Raw genomic sequence first — 23,208 nt, forward strand, 5'->3', positions numbered from 1 at the left:
TATGTTAGCCAGCTACCTAGCTAGCTATAAGTAATTGAGCCTATTTTTCTGCACTTCCTGCCTTTGTCTACAAGAACTCCATTCAGATTAAACAACAGCCTACCTGATAGTTTATTTTAGTTATAGCTTACTCCATCTCATTTAACTAACTTAATACTGTAATTTGCCAGCAGCATACCACCCTGCATCCCACTGCTGGCTTGCCTCTGAAGCTGAGCAGGGTTGGTCCTGGATTGGAGACTAGATGCTGCTGGAAGTGGTGTTGGAGGACCAGAAGGAGGCACTCTTTTTCCTCTGGTCTAAAAACATAAAAAATCTCAATGCCCCAGGGCAATGATTGGGGACATTGCCCTGTGTAGGGTGCCGTCTTTTGGATGGGACGTTAAATAGGTCACTTAAGATCCCATAGCACTTATCGTAAGAGTAGGGGTGTTAACCCCGGTGTCCTGGCTAAAATTCCCAATCTGGCCCTCATACCATCATGGCCACTTAATCGTCCCCAGCTTCCAATCGGCTCATTCATCCTCCCTCCTCTCCCCTGTAACTATTCCCCAGGTCGTTGCTGTAAATGAGAACGTGGTTTCAGTCAACCTACCTGATAAAATAAGGGTTAAATAAAAAGTCATTGTAATTCCATGTTGCATTGATTAGAGATCTCCCACATTGCTTGGTACACATGGAGCCACTGAGTGTAGACAGTGCCACTTTGAATGGCCGACAATAACAACAAACGTGTGAAGCCTGTGTAGGCTACTATGGTATGTCATTTTATGGGGCACACATCATACAAATTAATTTAAAAGTTTAGACTTATGATAAAAATAAATCTGAATACTCTCGCAATTATTTGACTACTAACGTCTGTTGGGATATTAAAATATTAGAATAACCGTGCCCGTCCCTAGGTGTCATGGCTTACTGAAATGACATGGAACCACTCTGTTGTTCCAGTTACCGTGTGTGTGTGTAGAAGAAATTGTACCACATACACATGCCATTTCTGGGAATTATTTCCAGGTCAGTGAGTGCTTGCGTGTCTCTGCTCTCTGGGCCTCAAACACGCCAAACTGTACAGATTACAGGGATTAAGATAGATACAAGTTATATATTATTGCTCTGTCTCTCTCAAACAGACAGACAGACAGACAGACAGACAGACAGACAGACAGACAGACAGACAGACAGACAGACAGACAGACAGACAGACAGACAGACAGACAGACAGACAGACAGACAGACAGACAGACAGAGACACACTCGTACTTTCAAGACCACTGATATCATCTCACTCTCCCAAGACCGTCTCTCTTACCTGCACTCACCTGTTGTTTAGTGTTGTTGATGCCAGTGTGAAGGTTTAAGCCGTTTTGGGATAGACTGTAGCTACTAGTTACCAATGTTTTGACATTTGCATGCACATGCAGATTTTGGCCTTTTGAAATTGCCTTGTGAATATTTCGGCCTTCTAGAGTTTTGTTTGATAACAGAAAAAAACCTAAGCATCACAGAGATCCTAAATTATTCCTACACTGAACAAAAAAAATAACCCAACATGTAAAGTGTTGGTTTCATAACCTGAAATAAAAGATAACAGAAATGTTCCATATGCACAAAAAGCTTATTCCCTGTTAGTGAGCACTTCTCCTTTGCCAAGATAATCCATGCACCTGACAGGTGTGGCATATCAATACGCTGATTAAATAACACGATCATTACACAGATGCACCTTGTGTTGGGGGCAATAAAAGGCCACTCTAAAATGTGCATGTTTGTCACACAACACAATGCCACAGATGTCTCAAGTTTTGAGGGAGAATGCAATTGGCATGCTGACTGCATGAATGTCTACCAGAGCTGTTGCCAGAGAATTTATTGATCATTTCTCTACCATAAGCCGCCTTCAACGTTGTTTTAGAGAATTTCGCAGAAACACCCCACACAACTGCAGACCATGTGTATGGCTTTGTGTGTTTGAGTGGTTTGCTGATGTTAACGTTGTGAACAGAGTGCCGAATGGTGGCGGTGGGGTTATGGTATGGGCAGGCATAAATTACGGACAATGAACACAAATGTATTTTATCTATGGCAATTTGAATGCACAAAGATACCGTGACGAGATCCTGAGGCTCATTGTCGTGCCATTCATCCGCCACCATCACCTCATGTTTCAGCATGATAATGCACAGCCCCATGTCGCAAGGATTTGTACACAATTCCTGGAAGCTGAAAATGCATTGAAATACAGGACTTTTTCACACTCAAACATTTTTATATATATATGGGTAGCTACCAATGTGTAGCACCCACCTGGATGATGCACGGCAGCCATTTTGTGCCAGAAAGCTCGCCAGTCATGGGCTTTTTCTCAACTAATCTTTCTTTGATTCTTCACATCCTCTCTCCTCTCATCCTTCTCAAAATCCATTGGAGAAAAAGGTCAGAAGAAAGGGACCTTAGATCTTCTCCTCCAATACAGTTGAGAAGGAGGCGAGGAGATAATGTGAGGAATCACATAATGACTAATTGAGATATTAGACATGGGCTAATAGAACTGCATTACCATTATACAAGCAGACTACACATTTTGTCTATTTGAAGTAGAAGTGAAACTGCTTAGGGGGGGGGGGGGGGGGGGGTGTGTGTGTGTGTGTGTGTGTGTGTGTGTGTGTGTGTGTGTGTGTGTGTGTGTGTGTGTGTGTGTGTGTGTGTGTGTGTGTGTGTGTGTGTGTGTGTGTGTGTGTGTGTGTGTGTGTGTGTGTGACTTAACCCTATTATGTGTTTCTCTTCTTCCAGGCTTACGTCACAGCCCACAGAAGAGGAGAAGTGGTAAGGGGGATTTTTATCTAAAACAGGGGTTGGCAACTAGATTTTTGTCAGTGGATGGTTGGGGGGGAGGCAACGTAATTATAATCATTTGTACACTGCATATTGACCACAACTAAGCTCAATAAGAGATTGTATTTGAAAATGATTATTTCGTACCTGAGATACAGATTTCCTGTTTTGCTTGAGGGCCCCAAAAAATCCCTGCAGGCCACCTGTTGCCGACCCCTGATGTTAAAGTAACTAACCACATGATGTCAGAATATGACGAGGATAGGTCTGTTCTCATACTAGAGTTTAGAAAGTTTGCTGGGGAAGTAGCGTGTTGATTGTTGAATGAATTCAAGTGAGTGTGTGCTGTCATACAGTTTTTGTGTATGAGTTCAATTACTTGTGAAGGTCGAGGTGAAACACCCACACTATCTGGGCCTGTATTCACAAAACCTGTCGGAGTAGGAGTGCTGATCTAAGATCATTTCCCCTTTTGGAAGATGATGTTTATTATTATATTGACAGGGGGGACCTGATCCTAGATCACCACACTTACTATCAGATGTTTTGTGTATACAGCCCTGATCGGAAGTCCACGCGAATTGGAATTATGTTCTCTTGGTTTAATACTCTAAACCATTTCTTTCCACTATTTTCAGTCGCATGTAGTTAGCACACAGATTATATGAAAGTGGTTCATATCCCATATGGCTAACCGGCGTTCTGTTCTGACTAAGGGGTCAGTGTGCTAGGACAGATGGTGTGTGTGTGTGTGTGTGTGTGTGTGTGTGTGTGTGTGTGTGTGTGTGTGTGTGTGTGTGTGTGTGTGTGTGTGTGTGTGTGTGTGTGTCTATTTGGGGAATGGCTCACGTTGTGGCTGCATATTTCTAATACGTGAATTCCATCAGCATGTTGTTTCTATCCATGCTGTGAGAAGAGCTGTTGAAGTGACATAGGTTACTGAATATGTGTCCCAACTGGCACCCTATTCTCTATATTATGCACTACTTTTGCCCAAATTGGGTGCCATTTAGGACGCATCCTGTCTGCCATTATGTCATAGCGTAATGACTTGCCTAGTTAAATAAAAGGTTAAATACAAGTTAAAAAAATAGTGTGGTCTGCCTCCATCTGTTGGAAGTCTGTGGTACTACACACTTTGAGTTGGGCCTGGGTGGTGTTCATTAGTACCAAATGGAAGAAAACAGACCGAAGTGGGGAGGGACTACCTGGTCTTGTGAAAAAAATATTTTTGTTTTTAGTTGCAAAACGTTTTCCTTTACACGCCCTAATTAACACGACCCTGTTCTGACAATATGAATGGTATTGAAGAATAGGGCGATTAGTAAAAACTGATTCGGTCAGTTTCCTAACCTTTTAATTCGATTATCCCCACATGTGCTTCTAGTGATTGATAACATGTGTCCTATTAGAATTACTGTTTTCAAAGATCCTTGGGAGACATTTATGTATCATGACTAAACCATTTTTATAAGTATAATAATATCATCAATATGATGATTTAGATGATTTTATATTATGATAAAGTGGGCTGTACTGGGTTAATGGTAATATAAACAATTAATGAATAGTGTATTGTGTTGCAGCACTACTATGCAGTATGTCATCCTCACCTATATGAAACACCTGGGGGTGAAAGTAAAGGAACCACGTAGCCTAGAGCCCAAACGAGTCCGCATCAACTTCCTGCCCAAGATCAAGGTACAACACACACACACACGCACGCACGCACACACTCACACTCACACTCACACTCACACACACACTCACACACACACACACACTGTACACAACCAGCTTGACGCATCGATTATGTATTTGAGCACAATATCGTGGTCCTTTACAGCTTGTAGGAACTTCTAATTTGATGTAGCATAAATTATTCAGTTTCTTCACACAGCGGCACTGTTTTACTTCTTGGTGTGAGTTTTTTCTTGGTAACAAGCATGGTGACATGGTGTCTCCCTTGTTAGCAGCTTTCCAGGGTAGCGTTCAGTAGGGCACAATATTGTGCAACTTCCAGATAAAAATATAGCATAAAACAAACATGCCTCTTTGACATGTAGAATATGTATGATAAGGAATCACAGCAGCTCTATTCATGACATGTCTATCTTCAACGTTCAACAACATTTGCCTACTGAAAGTGACCCAGTTTTAAATTCTCTGACTGGGCAGTTTGTATGTGTTTTGTTCTGTGGAGCAGAAGAGCACCAAGACTGAGAAAGAGGGGGAGGAGAAGGTGAAGAAGCCTCGCTTTCCCAGCATCCTCGGCCCTCCTCGGCGGCCCAGCCGCGTGGACTCAGCTTCAAGTAAGTGTGGAAGACTACAAATGGATGTAGTACACTTAACAGTTCCCTCCTGGTGTGCCAGTTTAGAACGCAAAAAAAACGGTAATGGTTAGTTTGAGATGTGTACAGGCTCTGTAGTGACACATTTTTTTTATATACAAAAATAACAACACACATCCCTATGTGCCAATATCCACACTAGCATTTACCTAATATGCATGTCCAATACATCACCAGTAGTATGCAGGTGTGGATATTTGAACTTAGTTAAAGGGAATGTACAGCCCTGGTATTGCACTGAGGACAGAAGCTAGTGGTGTTGTGTTCAGGCTCAGACACATTACATCTCACATCCAGCGCTGTAAGGAGATTGTGGACTTCCGCAACAGGAAGTGCGTGTCTGGAGTTGTGTGGGCCAGCTCCCCATTACGTTGTGCTGTTCCCGCCATAGATATACACATATTAGACTTGCAGACACACTCATTTACATGTTCAAAGAGCCTTGGGAGACATGTATGTATCATGACTAAAACATTTTTACAAGTATAATAAGTATTGCAGTTAATCAGTGTGATGATTATTTTTTAAATTATGATTTCATATTGAGATAAATACGTCTGTACTTCCATACTGCTCCTTTTCATTTGATCAGATGTCCATTTAGAAATGAGGAAGATATGGACCCTTTTGTCATAACATTGCTACTTTGCCATTCTCAATCAATTGGCCAATCTAGTAGATCTATATCTGTATTGTATCAGCCAAGCTACTCACTGTGGTTCGTCTCAAGCCCCCTCCCTCTTCATAGCTGCTGCTCCTTCTTTCTCCCTGAGCTCTGGGTTTGGAGATAGTGGGGCTGTGCATGGCTGTGTGAGCTACTGACTCTCGTTTGGCTTATATCTGTGTGTGTGTGTGTGTGTGTGTGTGTGTGTGTGTGTGTGTGTGTGTGTGTGTGTGTGTGTGTGTGTGTGTAGTCAGTAAGGCCATGGAGTTGAACAAGCATCGGGGCCCCCAGAAACAGCTCTCCCAGCCCGCCCTCAGCGTCTTCGAGCACCCAGAATTCTCGGCAGGCGGCATCCGTGCCCGCAGCCAATTCAGCGATCCAGGCTCTGACGCGGCCACCCACCCCTTGGCCTACATCGCATCCCCCCCCCACAGTGCCCCAGCCAGCCAGGGCTCCGACCTGACGGGACGCGACTCTGACTTGGGTAAGGACCCCTCGTCTCTCCCCCAACCTATGCCTTTCCTCCTCACTGTTTCTTCCTATCTGCCTTTTCCTCTCCACTTCTCTCAAATAATGATAGAAGGTAAAGAATTGTGTCATACAGTATAGCGCTTTAGTGCTTTTCCAAGTACTCAATTAGCTATATATTTGAGGGGTGGACTCACCTCATTCAGTATAACCAATTCTCTTTTCTCTCTCTCGCTCTCTCTTTCTGTCTTCATGTCTTCCCTCCAAGCTGGCTTCCTCGCTTTCTTTCCTCCCCACGTTGTCTGTTTGCTTTTGTTCTGTCATCCACTTCCCTCCTCTCAGACATGTTTTCTCCTTGGCCTTTTGTTGTCAGGACTCTTTTACACTGGCTTAGCCTGGCTTACAGTGGCCCAGCCTTCTGGAAAATAATTGCTTTCTTTGGCTTTTTCTTGTTGATTCCTAATTGGGGGGAGGCCTTGTTTTCAGAACGTCGTCTAGTCTTTGTCGGCATATGATCTGTCGAAACGACCCCTCTCTATTTTCTTTTTGAAACATCTGCTGTGTGTAGTGCGGATATTATTTTTGCACTGCTTTTAGACTATAGCGTATCTCTAGTCTTGAGCTTGTTCCACCGCACGATAAGACATCTGTTGACTAACGCACTTCTCTTCCATGGAGATCTTGTTTGACCTTTAGAATTAAGAAACGTACGTGAGCCTTCGCCATATTGCTTAGGACCATATTGCCTCTGGTTGGACGTAGAATATAACTTTATTAATTCACATGGAGAGGGACATTCACCCTGCTAAAATGTAATTGAACTTCATTAATCCACCTGGAGAGGGACATTAGCCCATTAACCTTGGATTGTTCTAATGTAAGAGCCTCCCTCTGGGGCCGTATGTATCAAGTGTCTTAGATTAGAAGTGCTGATTTAGGATCGGTCTTGTCTTTTAGATCACAACGAAAATAAGATTACATGGACAGTTGGGACCTGGTCATAGATCAGCACTTCCTACTCTGAGATGCTTTTTACTTACAACCCCTGACCTCTCCTCCTATTTTGTTCTCTCCTCTCCAGGACTCACTCCCTCTGCCCTGCCCAGACTGAGCACCGACGGGCTCCACTCGGGCGACACCCTGGACGGGATGGTCCACCTAACCAGCACCCACTTTGACTTCAGCCCCTGCACCCTGGACCAATTACAGGAGGAGGAGCGTGAAAGTGACAGGTAAGGGCGGGAACAGGTAAGGGCGGGAACAGGTAAGGGCGGGAACAGATTCATGGTGTCAGGGGTCGTATTCGAACCCATGCAGACTCTGTTAGACCACACAGGCCACAGAGACAATACACTTTGATAGTGTCCCTCTTGTTATAACAATCTTCAGTGGAATATACACAGCTAGGTGTTGATTAGACTTTGCTAAATATACAACTTAATATGAAGCGGTGTATAAACATAGGGGTGTGGAATCATGGCCAGTGGACCTTCCTAGACAGTTGAAGTTATAAACTTCTGGCGCCGACAGAGATGGCCGCCTCGCTTCGCGTTCCTAGGAAACTATGCAGTATTTAGTTTTTTTTAATGTATTATTTCTTACATTGTTACCCCAGGAAATCTTAAGTTTTATTACATACAGCCGGGAGGAACTATTGGATATAAGAGCAACGTCAATTCACCAACATTACGACCAGGAATACGACTTTCCCAAAGCGGATCCTCTGTTTGGTCCACCACCCAGGACAATGGATCGGATCCCAGTCGGCGACCCAAAACAACGGTGCCACAGAAGGGGCAGACGGAGCGGTCTTCTGGTCAGGCTCTGTAGACGGACACATCGCGCACCGCTCCCGAGTATACTACTCGCCAATGTCCAGTCTCTTGACAACAAGGTAGACGAAATCCGAGCAAGGGTTGCCTTCCAGAGAGACATCAGAGATTGTAACGTTCTTTGTTTCACGGAAACATGGCTCACGTTATCAGAGTTGGTACAGCCACCTGGTTTCTTCACGCATCGCGCCGACAGAAACAAACATCTCTCTGGTAAGAAGAAGGGCGGGGGTGTATGCCTAATGATTAACGAGACATGGTGTGATCATAACAACATACAGGAACTCACGTCCTTTTGTTCACCTGACCTAGAATTCCTTACAATCAAATGCCGACCGCATTATCTACCAAGAGAATTCACAGTCGTGTATATCCCCCCCAAGCAGACACATCGACGGCCCTGAAAGAACTTCATTGGACTCTATGTAAACTGGAAACCACATATCCTGAGGCTGCATTTATTGTAGCTGGGGATTTTAACAAGGCTAATCCGAAAACAAGGCTCCCTAAATTTTGTCAGCATATCGAATGCACGACCCGGGCTGGCAAAACTCTGGATCATTGTTATTCTAACTTCCGTGACGCATACAAAGCCCTCCCCTGCCCTCCTTTCGGAAAATCTGACCAAACTGAAAGCGCGAACCACGGCTTTTAATCAGGGCAAGGCGACCAGAAACATGACCAAATAGAAACAGTGTAGCTATTCCCTCCGCAAGGCAATCAAACAAGCTAAGCATCAGTATAGAGACTCAAGTAGAGTCGCAATTCAACGGCTCAGACACGAGAGGTATGTGGCAGGGTCTACAGTCAATCATGGACTACAAAAATAAAACCAGCCGTCGCGGACCACGATGTCTTGCTCCCAGACAAACTAAACAACTTCTTTGCTCGCTTTGAGGACAATACAGTTCCACCGACATGGCCCGCTACCAAAACCTGTGGGCTCTCCTTCACTGCAGCCAACGTGAGTAAAACATTTAAACGTGTTAACCCTCGCAGGGCTGCCGGCCCAGACGGCATCCCTAGCCGCGTCCTCAGAGCATGCTCAGACCAGCTGACTGGTGTGTTTACGGACATATTCAATCAATCCTTATCCCAGACTGCTGTTCCCACATGCTTCAAGAGGGCCACCATTGTTCCTGTTCCCAAGAAAGCTAAGGTAACTGAGCTAAATGACTATCACCCTGTAGCACTCACTTCCGTCATCATGAAGTGCTTTGAGAGACTAGGCAAGGACCATATCACCTCCACCCTACCTAACACCCTAGACCCACTCCAATTTGCTTACCGCCCCAATGGGTCCACAGACGACGCAATCGCAATCACACTACACACTGCCCTAACCCATCTGGACAAGAGGAATACCTATGTAAGAATGCTATTCATCGACTACTCAGCATTTAACACCATAGTACTTTCCAAACTCGTCATTAAGCTCGAGACCTTGGGTCTCGACCCCGCCCTGTGCAACTGGGTCCTGGACTTCCTGACGGCCGCCCCCAGGTGGTGAAGGTAGGAAACAACATCTCCTCCCCGCTGATCCTCAACACTGGGGCCCCACAAGGGTGCGTTCTCAGCCCTCTCCTGTTCACCCATGACTGCGTGGCCATGCACGCCTCCAACTCAATCATCAAGTTTGCAGACGGCACTACAGTGGTAGGCTTGATTACCAACAATGACGAGACGGGCTACAGGGAGGAGGTGAGGGCCCTCGGAGTGTGGTGTCAGGAAAATAACCTCACACTCAATGTCAACAAAAGAAAGGAGATGATCGTGGATTTCAGGAAACAGCAGAGGGAGCGGCCCCCTATCCACATTGACGGGACAGTAGTGGAGAAGGTGGAAAGTTTTAAGTTCCTCGGCGTATACATCACGGACAAACTGAAATGGTCCACCCACACAGACAGCGTGGTGAAGAAGGCGCAGCAGGAGGCTGAAGAAATTCAGCTTGTCACCAAAAACACTCACAAACTTTTACAGATGCACAATCGAGAGCATCCTGTCATGGCTGTATCACCGCCTGGTACGGCAACTGCTCCGCCCACAACCGTAAGGCTCTCCAGAGGGTAGTGAGGTCTGCACAACGCATCACCGGGGGCAAACTACCTGCCCTCCAGGACACCTATACCACCCGATGTCACAGGAAGGCCAAAAAGATCATCAAGGACAACAACCACCCGAGCCACTGCCTGTTCACCCCGCTATCATCCAGAAGGCGAGGTCAGTACAGGTGCATCAAAGCTGGGACCGAGAGACTGAAAAACAGCTTCTATCTCAAGGCCATCAGACTGTTAAACAGCCATCACGAACATTGAGTGGCTGCTGCCAACATACTGACTCATCTCTCGCCACTTTAATAATAAAAAATTGGATGTAATAAATGTATCACTAGCCACTTTAAACAATGCCACTTTATATAATGTTTACATACCCTACATTACTCATCTCATATGTATATACTGTACTCTATACCATCTACTGCATCTTGCGTTTGCCGTTTGGCCATCGCTCATCCATATATTTATATGTACATATTCTTATTCATTCCTTTACACTTGTGTGTATAAGGTACTTGTTGTGAAATTGTTAGATTACTTGTTAGATATTACTGCATGGTCAGAACTAGAAGCACAAGCATTTCGCTACACTCACATTAACACCTGCATGTGACAAATACAAGGCTGTGGCCATTGTCGTTCTAAATTCAGGCTACGAGGCCATTGAGGACAATTTACTTAATCAACCTATTTTACATTAATTTGTTTAGCAAGTGTTACATTTTAAAACTAAACTATGAGGTAAGCAAGAACATTCATCGAATGTAAACTGAGTGTACAAAACATTAGGAACACCTTCCTATTATTGAGTTGCACCCATTTGTGCCCTCAGAACAATACATTGGGGAATGGACTCTACAAGGTGTTGAAAGAGTTCCATAGGGATGCTGGTCCATGTTGACTCCAATGCTTCCCACAGTTGTGTCAAGTTGGCTGGATGTCCTTTGGGTGGTGGATCATTCTTGATACACTCTGGAAACTTTTGAGCATGAAAAACCTAGCAGCGTTGCAGTTCTACACTCAAACCGGTGCGCCTGGCACCTACTACCATACCCCGTTCATAGGCACTAAAATCTTTTGTCTTGCCCATTCACCCTCTGAATGGCACAACTACACAATCCATGTCTCAATTGTCTCAAGGCTTAAAAATCCATCTTTAACTTGTCTCCTCCCCTTCATCTACACTGATTGAAGTGCATTTAACAAGTGACATCAATAAGGGATCATAGCTTTCACCTGGATTCACCTGGTCAGTCTGTATCATGGAAAGAGCAGGTGTTCTTAATGTTTTGTACACTCAGTGTATTTTACAATCGGTGGATAAAAAGGGAACGAAACAGTTATTGTATGATTATCATTTCTGATCATCTCTGTGCTTGCAGCAGCGTTTACCCCCCTCAAAAATCCTATGGTTTACATAGTGACGTTATAGTGACTATGATAGGCTTATTGACTTGGTAACAGCACCGCTCCATGTAATGTGCTAGTAATATACAGCGTAGAAATACAGAGGGCAGATCTTCTGTAATGAAATGGGATGGTTTCAGCAATACATAGTGAATATTCTACTCTGCTCAAGGGTTGAGATACTCTGATATATACCATCCCTTCACCTCAAATGGCTTATCTAATCCGAGTCAGGACTGTCCTCTGGGTCAACACAAATCTACACTAAGTCTGCCTCCCAAATGGCACCCAATTCCCTTTGGGCTATAGGTCGAAAATAGTGCACTAAATAGGGAATAGGGTGGCATCTGGGATGCAACCTAAATCTTATGCTGAGCGAGATTGCATGATCACTGAAATATTGTTCCGAATAGGGAGCAAGCTTTCCCGGGAAAAGCCTTCCAAGGCAGAATGTTTCGCTGCCGTGTTGGTCCACTGCCAAGCTCATCCGTTCTCATCCAATACAACCAGTCGACCGCAAAGTCTGCAGTCTCACAGTCTCATACGGCCATACTGTTGGGATACATAGCCCTTCCCAGCCATTATGCTCAAGGCCTCGGAGCCATATCTGTTCTGCTGCTGCTGCTACAGCACTCTGCTGCTGAATCGCTTTCTTTGTCTCTCCGATCATTCATGACCTCATTGAAACTCATTGAAAGAAAGATCCTCTTATGGTGTATTACTTGGAGATGGGGAGTTCTCCAACTCATGCCTTAGGTTCTCTGCTCAGATAGATGTGGAGGATTGAAAGGAGGGATTTGGTGAATGGCAGAAAGTGTGTTGACAGAGACTGTGATCTTCTATCCCCAGGGCTCAAGAGGGAGGAACGCCCAAACCAGCCCGGAGGTGAGTCTTTCTCTTCTCTTATTTTTATACTCTATTTCATCTGATGTTGTTACAGACCTGGGTTCAAATACTATTTGAAATTGAGCTGTTCTGGAGTGCCATATGGGCAGGGTTTGCAGTTTAAGGACTGTTCTATTGGTCAATTTAGCCAGGCAAGCTCAATCAAGTACGGATAAATCATTTCAAATACTATTTGAACACAGGTCCAGTTGTTGTTTTTTTGTCTCTGTAGTCATATGAATGGCATGAATGGTAACTGATTTTCCCCAGTTGTTCGGTAGTACCAGCTATTCAAAAAGTTTGTGTTGCCCACATAATTGAATCAATTGTGATTGATTAAACACGATTAACATGATTAAACTTGAACTTAACTTTGGCAAAACCTTTGAATAGAATTGATTGAGTTACTGGTCCCCCTCTCTCTACCCATTATTACAGGGTTGACATCTGCATCTGCATCAATCGCATCTGCATCAATCGTAGAGTTTCGCTTTAGTGTTGTTTAAGTGGGCCCAGGGCCGTGTTCATTAAGCACCAGGTCTCTCTTGTAAAAGAGGTCTTCTGATCTCAACGGGACTTCCTGGATAAATAAAAGTTAAATTAAACCAAATTTAAGAAAATTAACTGAAACAGGGTTGGACTATCTGAACATTTGTCCAATAAGAAACACTCTTTTTCATTTTCCATTGCAAAACATTTTTCCACTGCATGCCCTAATGAACACAATCCAGGTGTCATCATCAGAGACTTCTTGTTTTCATGTCAGGATGGACGGGTTAGGCTGTGGGGATGTGCCGAGTGAGGACGACCAGGGGAACGAGATCGAGTGCGAGCAGGACCCTCCCAACTGGCAAGCGCTGGTTAGCCGAGAGGTCCTGGCGGGCCTGACGCCACAGGAGATCAAAAGACAGGAAGTCATCAACGGTGAGGCCGGTGGCCATTTTGGCTCCACATACTGTACAGCTGCCTGGGGATCAATCATACAGATAGATAGCTGTTGAATATTCAAAGTAGTTTCATGCTTTGAGATGGCAAATATGATGCGCTGTATTAGAATTTGTCCTTTAGATTTTTATACCGCCCCAGCCTTACCTAAACCTTATTGATTATTTGAGTCTGTCTATGACCAAGTCTACTGTGTCCATTCAAGTCAAGTGGTGAACTCTTTCATCATGATTATCAGTGATGGTGAGTCCGCTAGCTAAATAAACCACAACAAGTCGCAAAGGTTTGTGTGACGTTTTCGTAGAAAAGTCTCCAAATTCTATGTTGCGTAGATCCTGATATACCAGGAAATCTGCAATCCCAAATGAAAATCTTGGTTCCACCTCGTTGTCTTACATCAGGTAGCGTGACAGCCGTCTGCGGGTGCGTTAGAATGGCACCATCTGTCGGAAGACAATGGGTTCCACCTGTCTTATGACGGTCTGACCATAGAGATACGATAGAGCAGCGTTTCCCAAACTCGGTCCTCAGGACCCCAAGGGGTGCACGTTTAGGTTTTTGCCCCAACACTACACAGCTGATTCAAAGTATCAAAGCTAGATGAGTTTATTATTTGAATCAGCTGTGTAGTGTTAGGGCAAAAACCAATACGTGCACCCCTTGGAGTCCCGAGGACCGAGTTTGGGAAACCCTCTACTAGTGGCTGATGTCATAGACCTGCATAGCTTTGGAATGGGCTGATAATGGCAGCTATCTTGTTCTGTTTAATTCTGTGGGTCTGAATGTGTGCGTCTCCACAGAGCTCTTCTACACAGAGCGAGCACACCTGAGGATGTTGAAGGTGCTGGATAACGTGTTCTGCCAGAAACTAACCCGAGACAGCATCCTGCCTCCTGGAGACATTAAACACATCTTCACTAACCTAGAGGAGATTGTCCAGCTACACGGTACGCTGTGTGTGTGTGTGTCTGTGTCTCTGTGTGTGTGCAATGCTAGCTATACTCACCACGGGGCTTCCTCTTCAAAGCTACAGTCAAACTCCTCTCTCAGGGATAATGCTAATTTACACAACTAGAATTTTAACTTCCTAAATCATTGAAATTCACCTATTCTCAAACAAATGACCTCTTTTCCTTGACTTTTCTCTTCCTCCCTACAGTGTGGATAACGGAACAGATGTCGGTCATTCGGAAGAAGAACGAGACGTCAGTGATAGACCTGATAGGAGATGATCTACTAGCTTGGGTAAGAGAAGACTATTCCCTTTATAGTGCACTACTTTTGACCAGAGCCCTATGGGCATTTTGGGATATATTTTCAGTCACTGCAGGAGAGGGGGAGTATTACATCCAAAAGCCATTGCTAACATTGCTGTGTGCGCGTGTGTGTGTGTGTGTGTGTGTGTGTGTGTGTGTGTGGTGTGTGTGTGTGTGTGTGTGTGTGTGATGTGTGTGTGTGTGTGTGTGTGTGTGTGTGTGTGTGTGTGTGTGTGTGCGTCTGTGTCCTTTTCTGTGTCCCTGTGTTTCCATGTCCCCCTGTGCGTATGTGTGTGCGCATGTTACCATGTCCCTGTGTGCATGTGTGTAGTTTAGTGATGACGAGGAGGAGAAGATCAAGCGGGCGGTGGGTACCTTCTGCAGTAACCAGCCCTTTGCCCTGGAACTCATCAAGACCCGGCAGAAGAAAGACCAGCGCTTCACCTCCTTCATGCAGGTACGACATACTATACTATACTATACTATACTATACTATACTATACTATACTATACTATACTATACTATTCTACTGTTCATGGGTTGCATGTTGTGTCACAATATTATTCTGAAGGTTCTCTTGACGACTGGGCATTCTACTCAATGCATTCTCAGTTGGCGCTAATGAAGATTTTGCATTATAGTGGCTTGGAAACACAATATCTCTAAAGGAAAAAAACTGGCTTTCGTCATCATTGTGATGTCGTCAGATTGACCATTTGATCTGGAGTGAGTGACTGTAGTACTGACTCGGGTGTGTCTCTCTCGTCCTGTAGGAGGCTGAGAGCAACCGTCTGTGTCGCAGGCTGCAGCTGAAGGATATCATTCCAGTGGAGATGCAGAGGCTGACCAAGTATCCACTACTGCTGGAGAGCATAGCCAAGTACACAGGTACAGTAGACAACACCACTATAAAACACAGTCTGTCCACACAACTAATAACGTTTGAGACATTGGCCTGAAAATAATTTGGATTACATTTCATCTCTCTCTGTGTCCATCTGTTGAGAGATAAGTATTGCATTTCTTTGTAATGGTTGATTAAAGAGGGATGTATTTCCAAGCCAAATTATCTTTTAATGTTTTATAAAATGACTGAACTAAAGGAAAGCAGATTTAGCTACTCAAACCTTTACAACCAAAGATTGTAAAATCTGTCAAAAATTGCATGAAGATTAGGCTATAAATAATCTTGGTTTACCCAGAACTAAAATATGGTTACGTAGTCTCTCCACGAGAGATTAGGCTATAAATAATCTTGGTTTACCCAGAACTAAATATGGTTACGTAGTCTCTCCACGAGAGATTAGGCTATAAATAATCTTGGTTTACCCAGAACTAAGATATGGTTACGTAGTCTCTCCACGAGAGATTAGGCTATAAATAATCTTGGTTTACCGAGAACTAAAATATGGTTACGTAGTCTCTCCACGAGAGATTAGGCTATAAATAATCTTGGTTTACCCAGAACTAAAATATGGTTACGTAGTCTCTCCACGAGAGATTAGGCTATAAATAATCTTGGTTTACCCAGAACTAAGATATGGTTACGTAGTCTCTCCACGAGAGATTAGGCTATAAATAATCTTGGTTTACCCAGAACTAAGATATGTTTACGTAGTCTCTCCACGAGAGATTAGGCTATAAATAATCTTGGTTTACCCAGAACTAAAATATGGTTACGTAGTCTCTCCACGAGAGATTAGGCTATAAATAATCTTGGTTTACCCAGAACTAAGATATGTTTACGTAGTCTCTCCATAAGAGATTAGGCTGTAAATGAATCCGTCATCATCATCATGCCTTCACATTCTCGTGCACGTGGGTTTTTGTTGTGCACTTATTTGGTCCACTCCATGAGACTGATAACATCTGCTTGTTTTTTTGCCTGACAGAGGATGCAGAGGAGAGGGACAAAGTGAAGAGGGCCGGGGAGTGCTGCAGGACGATCCTCAACTATGTCAACCAGACAGTGAAAGAGGCAGAGAACAAACAGGTAACTGTCTATGGAGAGGACACCCAATGGGACTAGACACATGGTGAACACATGCACACATCTGGCTACACCAACAGTTGTCATGGTGCAGCCACGTTTCAATTGAAAACTGTGGGACACTTGCAAGCTAAATTAAGCGAAACCAGTTCAGATTCAATGGGATTCGAACACTTCCTACCTTAATATGGCTGTCTACAGTGGCTTGCAAAAGTATTCACCCCCCTTGGCATTTTTCCTATTTTGTTGCCTTACAACCTGGAATTAAAATAGATTTTTGGGGGGGTTGTATCATTTGATTTACACAACATGCCTACCACTTTGAAGATGCAAAATATTTTTTATTGTGAAACAAACAAGAAATAAGCGTATAACTTTTCACCCCCCAAAGTCAATACTTTGTAGAGACACCTTTTGCAGCAATTACAGCTGCAAGTCTCTTGGGGTATATCTCTATAAGTGTCACAGCTGTCTTCAAAAATGGACCAAGGCGCAGCGGGAATGTGGATACTCATAGTTTTTTTTATCAACTCAAGTAAAGCATCCACAGGGAAAACAATAAACGATACTCACGAAGACAGGAACAGTTTTGCAGGCACACAACACGCAGTGCAAAAACAACTACCCACAACCCCAAAGAAAAACACACACTCCTGTATAGGACTCCCAATCAAAGGCAACTCAACACACCTGCCTTCAATTGGGAGTCCTAATCACCAACACAACACTTAACACACAAAAAACCTGCCACGTCCTGACCAAAACTAATACAATACCTCCCTCTGCTGGTCAGGACGTGACAATAAGCTTGGCACATCTAGCCACTGGTATCTTTGCCCATTCTTCAAGACAAACTACTCCAGCTCCTTCAAGTTGGATGGTCCCTCTGATGTAGAGCAATTTTAATTCATACCACAGATTCTCAATTGGATTGAGGTCTGGGCTTTGACTAGGCCATTCCAAGACATTTAAATGTTTCCCCTTAAACCACTCGATTGTTGCTTTAGCAGTATGCTTAGGACCATTGTCCTGCTGGAAGGTGAACCGCTGTCCCAGTCTCAAATCTCTGGAAGACTGAAACAGGTTTCCCTCAAGAATTTCCCAGTATTTAGCACCATCCATCATTCCTTCAATTCTGATCAGTTTCCCAGTCCCTGCCGATTAAAAACATCCCTACAGTATGATGCTGCCACCACCATGCTTCACTGTGGGGTTGGTGTTCTAAGGGTGATGAGAGGTGTTGGGTTTGCGCCAGACATAGCATTTTCCTTGATGGCCAAAAATCTCAATTTTAGTCTCATCTGACCAGAGTACCTTCTTCCATATGTTTGAGGAGTCTACCACATGCCTTTTGGAAAACACCAAACGTGCTGCTTATTTTTTTCTTTAAGCAATGGCTTTTTTCTGGCCACTCTTCTATAAAGCCCAGCTCTGTGGATTGTACGGCTTAAAGTGGTCCTATGAACAGATACTCCAATCTCCGCTGTGGAGGTTTGCAGCTCCTTCAGGGTTATCTTTGGCCTCTTTGTTGCCTCTCTGATTAATGCACTCCTTGCCTGGTCCATGAGTTTTGGTGGGCGGCCCTCTCTTGGCAGGTTTGTTGTGGTGCCATATAATTTTAAATATATACTGAGATCAGGTGACAGATCATGTGACACTTATTTAAATAAAGTCCACCTGTGTGCAATCTAAACACTTATTTAGGGGCTTCATAGCAAAGGGGCTTATAACATATGCACGCACCACTTTTAGGTTTAAACATTTTATTTATTTAATTTTTTTTTCATTTCACCAATTTGGACTATTTTGTGTATGTCCATTACATGAAATCCAAATTTAAATCACAGGTTTTAATGCAACCAAATAGGAAAAACACCAAGGGGATGAATACTTTTGCAAGGCACTGTATTTAAGTTGACCAGTTCCTCTGCTAAGCTATGTGATTGGCTTTTCTTTGCTGTTTTTATTGCTGCTGCTGTAACTATTGCTGCAACCTGCTATGTATTGTCTGTTTTCTGCTAGCCTAGCACAACCCCAGCCTCCACCTATTTGGTTCTGCTTGTTTCCCCATCAGGGGATTGATATATCTCACTCACTGCCTGTATTGTAATAGTAATAAGGGACACATGACCTTGGCAGTCAGCTCCCATGAAGGATCAGAGCCAAACACCAATACCAAATATTTTGTCATCTATTTTTGTTTCTTAAATGGTTAAAGGAATATGTGAGTTTCATGTCTGAACTCTATTAATGCAAAATGTAGTAAACAGTGCAACTCTTATGCCTGCCACCTTTCTACCAGAATATATCAGCTAAGGGACTGAATAGCATTTAGATCCTATTAAATGAGTGTTCTAACTGTATACTGCCTAGCCAGTGCTGGTAAGTGTGTGTGCTCCTCTCCCTACAGAGGTTAGAGGACTACCAGAGACGCCTGGACCTGTCCTCACTCAAACAGAGTGAGAACCCAATGATCTCAGAGTTCAAGGTGAGACTACTTGTGTCTCCATTTATTTACATGCATTTACCGTTATTTGACCAGGGAAGTTAATTGGACATATTCTCATTGACAAGAACCCCCGTTGGCTTAAAGCTGTAGAAAGGTGCCTGTTCTGACGTGTGTGCGTGCATGTGCGTATGTGCATGTGCATGTGTGTAGAGTCTAGACCTGACCAAGAAGAAGATGGTGCACGAGGGACCTCTCTCCTGGAAGGTCAACAAAGACAAGACCATCGGTACGTACCCATAATTCAACAGAATGTGTTTTAGCGGTGTAGAAATGTTGATCATGTAGAGAATAATTTCGAATTTTTTACCTTTAGGACAATTGCTATTTCCATTTTTAGCTTAGCCCTTTGGTACGCTAGAGTTGTCCTCGTCCAATGCTGAAAAGCTAAGTAGACTACAACATACAATAGAAGACTGAGAAGAAGACCCAGGGTTCACATGCTATAGTAGTTTTAGCCCACATGAGGACTAGCTTGTCCTGTTGATTGTAAGTGCTTTTCTGTGTGTTGTAAACCATCTTCTCTCTATACCAAATGCCAGGACTGAGAGATGCAAAACGTTCCCCATGCCATACCAATGAATCAACAAAACTTGAGTCATGTTGTCATGAATTTCAATTGTGTTTATCCATGTATTTCAGTGTCTGTGACTGCCATTTTGTTATAAAAAAAAAAGTGTTAACTTGAACTTCCTCCTGTGCCCTCAGAGCTGTACACGCTGCTCCTGGAGGACATCCTGGTGCTGCTGCAGAAGCAGGACGAGCGGTTGGTCCTCAAGTGCCACAGCAAGAACTTGGCGGGCACCGCCGACACCAAGCACATCTTCAGCCCCATCATCAACCTCAACACCGTGCTGGTGCGCTCGGTAGCCACCGGTGTGTCCATTCAGTTCAGTTCTAACAATAACAAAGCGTTTTCCCTAGTTTATGTTTCAGTAAAACGCTAAGGGATGGGGCTTGAGAAATGTAACCACCCTCAAATTCATAGACAGAGCTATGGATGCAAGGACTGACAATCCATTGTATCAACATTATAGTTTTAACCACAAACTTATATTTTGGGTTTTGAAGGGGTACGACAGTTTAACTAAGCTCATGAGGCATTTATAAGTTATATTCTTGAAGAATCAATCAAATGTATGTAGCAACTGCTTATTTCCCTTTTAAGGGGGTTATTTAGTGTGAAATGTTTTTTTTTTTAAATCATATATAAATAGTTATAAATAGATATAATAGATATATATAGATATTAATAGATATAAATAGTTATTGCTCTATTTGTTACGTTTCCATCTGTGATGTTCTGAATGTTGCATCCCACTGAAAAGGCTCCTGGAATCATATCTTATCAAATTGCTTCAAGCAACATATCTGTGGTAGCCTGGTCCCAGATCTGTTTGTGCAGTCTTGCCAACCACCATGTTTGGCATGACAGTGACTATTGGCGTAAGCTTTTTGGAACCTGCCTGATCTTGCAATAGCTCACATTCTGTTTTACTGACGTGACCAGGCTAAATTGGAGTTGGCAATACAGCTCAAACAGATCTGGGACCAGGCTATATCTAGTGGACTTTGGAGAGGAAAGACAACATAGTAAAGACAACATAGAAGACTGTCAATACAATACACTGTATGCTCTAATGATATTGCCTCTTCTCCTATCAGACAACAAGTCCTTCTTTGTGCTGTCTATGTCCGACAACGGAGCCCAGATCTACGAGCTGATGGCCCAGACCGTGTCCGAGCAAAGAACGTAAGTCTGTCTGCTTATTTTCATCCCAAAGTAACTTTATTCAAGCATCCCATTTAGTTGTTACCTGGCTGGAACTTGGATTGCAAAATTCTGGACACTTTCCAAAAGTTCCCAGGTTTTCCAGAAATCCCAGGTGAAGGATTCCAGGGGAGGTAAGCAGGGACAGAATCCTCCAACTAAGATTTCAGAAAAATCTGGATTTGCTTGGTCCCTCCAAGCTAAGTTGCTCTCAAAGAGATACATTGCCTTCAGAAAGTATACACACACCTTTGTTTTCTCCACATTTTGTTGTCACATCCTGAATTTCAATTGGATTAAATTTAGATTTTCTGTCACTGATCTACACACAATACCCCTTGAAATGAATAACAATTAAATTAAATGTATTCAGTCAATAACTATTCCCAGGTTTTCCTGAGGGCACACAATTAATGTGTTGTGAAATCTGTTCTGAATGTATTGTAATGTTTTTAAAATTGTATAACTGCCTCAATTTTGCTGGACCCCTTGGCAGAAACTAATGGGGATCCAAAATAAATAGAAATATTCAACCCCTTTGTTATGGCAGGCCTAAATAAGTTCACAAGTAAAAATGTGCTTAACAAATCACATAATTTGGTTAACATGATCTCTGTACCCTACACATATAATGATCTGTAAGGTCCCTCAATCGAGTATGTGATTTTCAAGCTCTGATTCAAGCACAAAAACCAGGAAGATTTTTAAATGCCTCGCAAAGAGGGGCACCTATTGGTTGATGCTGAATATCCCTTTGAGCATGGTGAAGTTTTTAATTACACTTTGGTTGGTGTATCAATACACTCAGTCACTACAAAGATACAGGCGTCCTTCCTAACTCAGTTGACGGAGAGGAAGAAAACTGCTCATGGAGGACAAGTACATTAGAGTGTCTAGTTTGAGAAACAGACGCCTCACAAATCCTCAACTGGCAGCTCCATTAAATAGTACCCGCAAAACACCAGTCTCAATGTCAACAGTGAAGAGGCGACTCCGGGATGCTGGCCTTCTCAGTTGTGCACTGGGGGCCCCCACTCCTCTTTCTATTCTGGTTAGAGATCGTTTGCGCTGTTCTGTGAAGGAAGTAGTACACAGCGTTGTACGAGATCTTCAGTTTCTTGGCAATTTCTCGCATGGAATAGCCTTCATTTCTCAGAACAAGAATAGACTGATGAGTTTCAGAAGAAAGTTCTTTGTTTCTGGCCATTTTGAGCCTGTAATCGAACCCAGAAATGCTGACGCTCCAGATACTCAATATTCTAAACAAGGCCAGTTTTATTGCTTCTTTAATCAGAACAACAGTTTTCAGCTGTGCTAACATAATTGCAAAAGGGTTTTCTAATCATCAATTATCCTTTTAAAATTATAAACTTGGATTAGCTAACACAACGTGCCATTGGAACATAGGAGTGATGGTTGATTATAATGGGCCTCTGTTTGCCTATGTAGATATTCCATTAAAAAAATGTTTTAAATCAGCTGTTTCCAGCTACAATAGTCATTTACAACATTAACAATGTCTACACTGTATTTCTGATCAATTTGATGTTATTTTAATGGACAGAAAATGTGCTTTTCTTTTAAAAACAAGGACATTTCTAAGTGAACCCAAACTTTTGAATGGTAGTGTGAGTATGTATATATATATATATATATTTAACACATCACGACAAGAGAGACAACACTACATAAAGAGAGGCCTAAGACAACAACATACTGTAACAAGGCAGCAACACATTACAACACAGCATGGTAGAAACAGAACATGACAACAACATGGTAGCAACAGAACATGGTACAAACATTTTTGGGTACAGACAACAGCACAAAGAGCAAGAAGGTAGAGGCAACAATACATCACACAAAGCAGCCACAACTGACAGTAAGAGTGTCCATGATTGAGTCTTTGAATGAAGAGATTGAGATAAAACTGTCCAGTTTGAGTGTTTGTTGCAGCTTGTTCCAGTCGCTAACTGCAGCAAAGTGAAAAGAGGAGCGACCCATGGATGTGTGTGCTTTGTGGACCTTTAATACTAACCTAAATGTAAGAGTGAAAAGAATGAAGCCTGTACAGAATAAAAATATTCCAAAACATGCATCCTGTTTGCGATAAGGCACTTAAATAATACTGTAAAAAATGTGGCAAAGAAATAACATTTTGGGAATACAGCTAGTTATAGTTTTGACTTAAATTAGCTTGAAAATCTATGTCAAAACTTGAAAGTAGCTTTATAGCAATG

General features: G+C 43.1%; 1 protein-coding gene across 4 annotated transcripts in view; it reads left to right on the top strand.

Moving 5' to 3' along the window:
* The window catches only part of arhgef12b (Rho guanine nucleotide exchange factor (GEF) 12b), a 109,754-nt gene that overhangs the window by 79,132 nt on the left and 7,414 nt on the right, over positions 1-23,208 (top strand). For all 4 annotated transcript variants that reach the window (XM_014197790.3, XM_082974715.1, XM_082974716.1 and 1 more), the window contains 16 exons: positions 2,794-2,826; positions 4,422-4,536; positions 5,042-5,147; positions 6,101-6,334; positions 7,400-7,550; positions 12,464-12,499; positions 13,266-13,423; positions 14,245-14,391; positions 14,604-14,689; positions 15,032-15,157; positions 15,475-15,589; positions 16,594-16,694; positions 19,102-19,179; positions 19,351-19,426; positions 19,906-20,073; positions 20,863-20,950. In XM_014197790.3, coding sequence (XP_014053265.3) covers positions 2,794-2,826; positions 4,422-4,536; positions 5,042-5,147; positions 6,101-6,334; positions 7,400-7,550; positions 12,464-12,499; positions 13,266-13,423; positions 14,245-14,391; positions 14,604-14,689; positions 15,032-15,157; positions 15,475-15,589; positions 16,594-16,694; positions 19,102-19,179; positions 19,351-19,426; positions 19,906-20,073; positions 20,863-20,950 — 1,818 coding nt within the window. The remainder of the gene's footprint in view (positions 1-2,793; positions 2,827-4,421; positions 4,537-5,041; positions 5,148-6,100; positions 6,335-7,399; positions 7,551-12,463; positions 12,500-13,265; positions 13,424-14,244; positions 14,392-14,603; positions 14,690-15,031; positions 15,158-15,474; positions 15,590-16,593; positions 16,695-19,101; positions 19,180-19,350; positions 19,427-19,905; positions 20,074-20,862; positions 20,951-23,208) is intronic.

The sequence above is a fragment of the Salmo salar genome, chromosome 04 (assembly GCF_965601325.2).
Source record: "Salmo salar chromosome 04, fSalSal1, whole genome shotgun sequence".
NCBI classification, from domain to species: domain Eukaryota; kingdom Metazoa; phylum Chordata; class Actinopteri; order Salmoniformes; family Salmonidae; genus Salmo; species Salmo salar.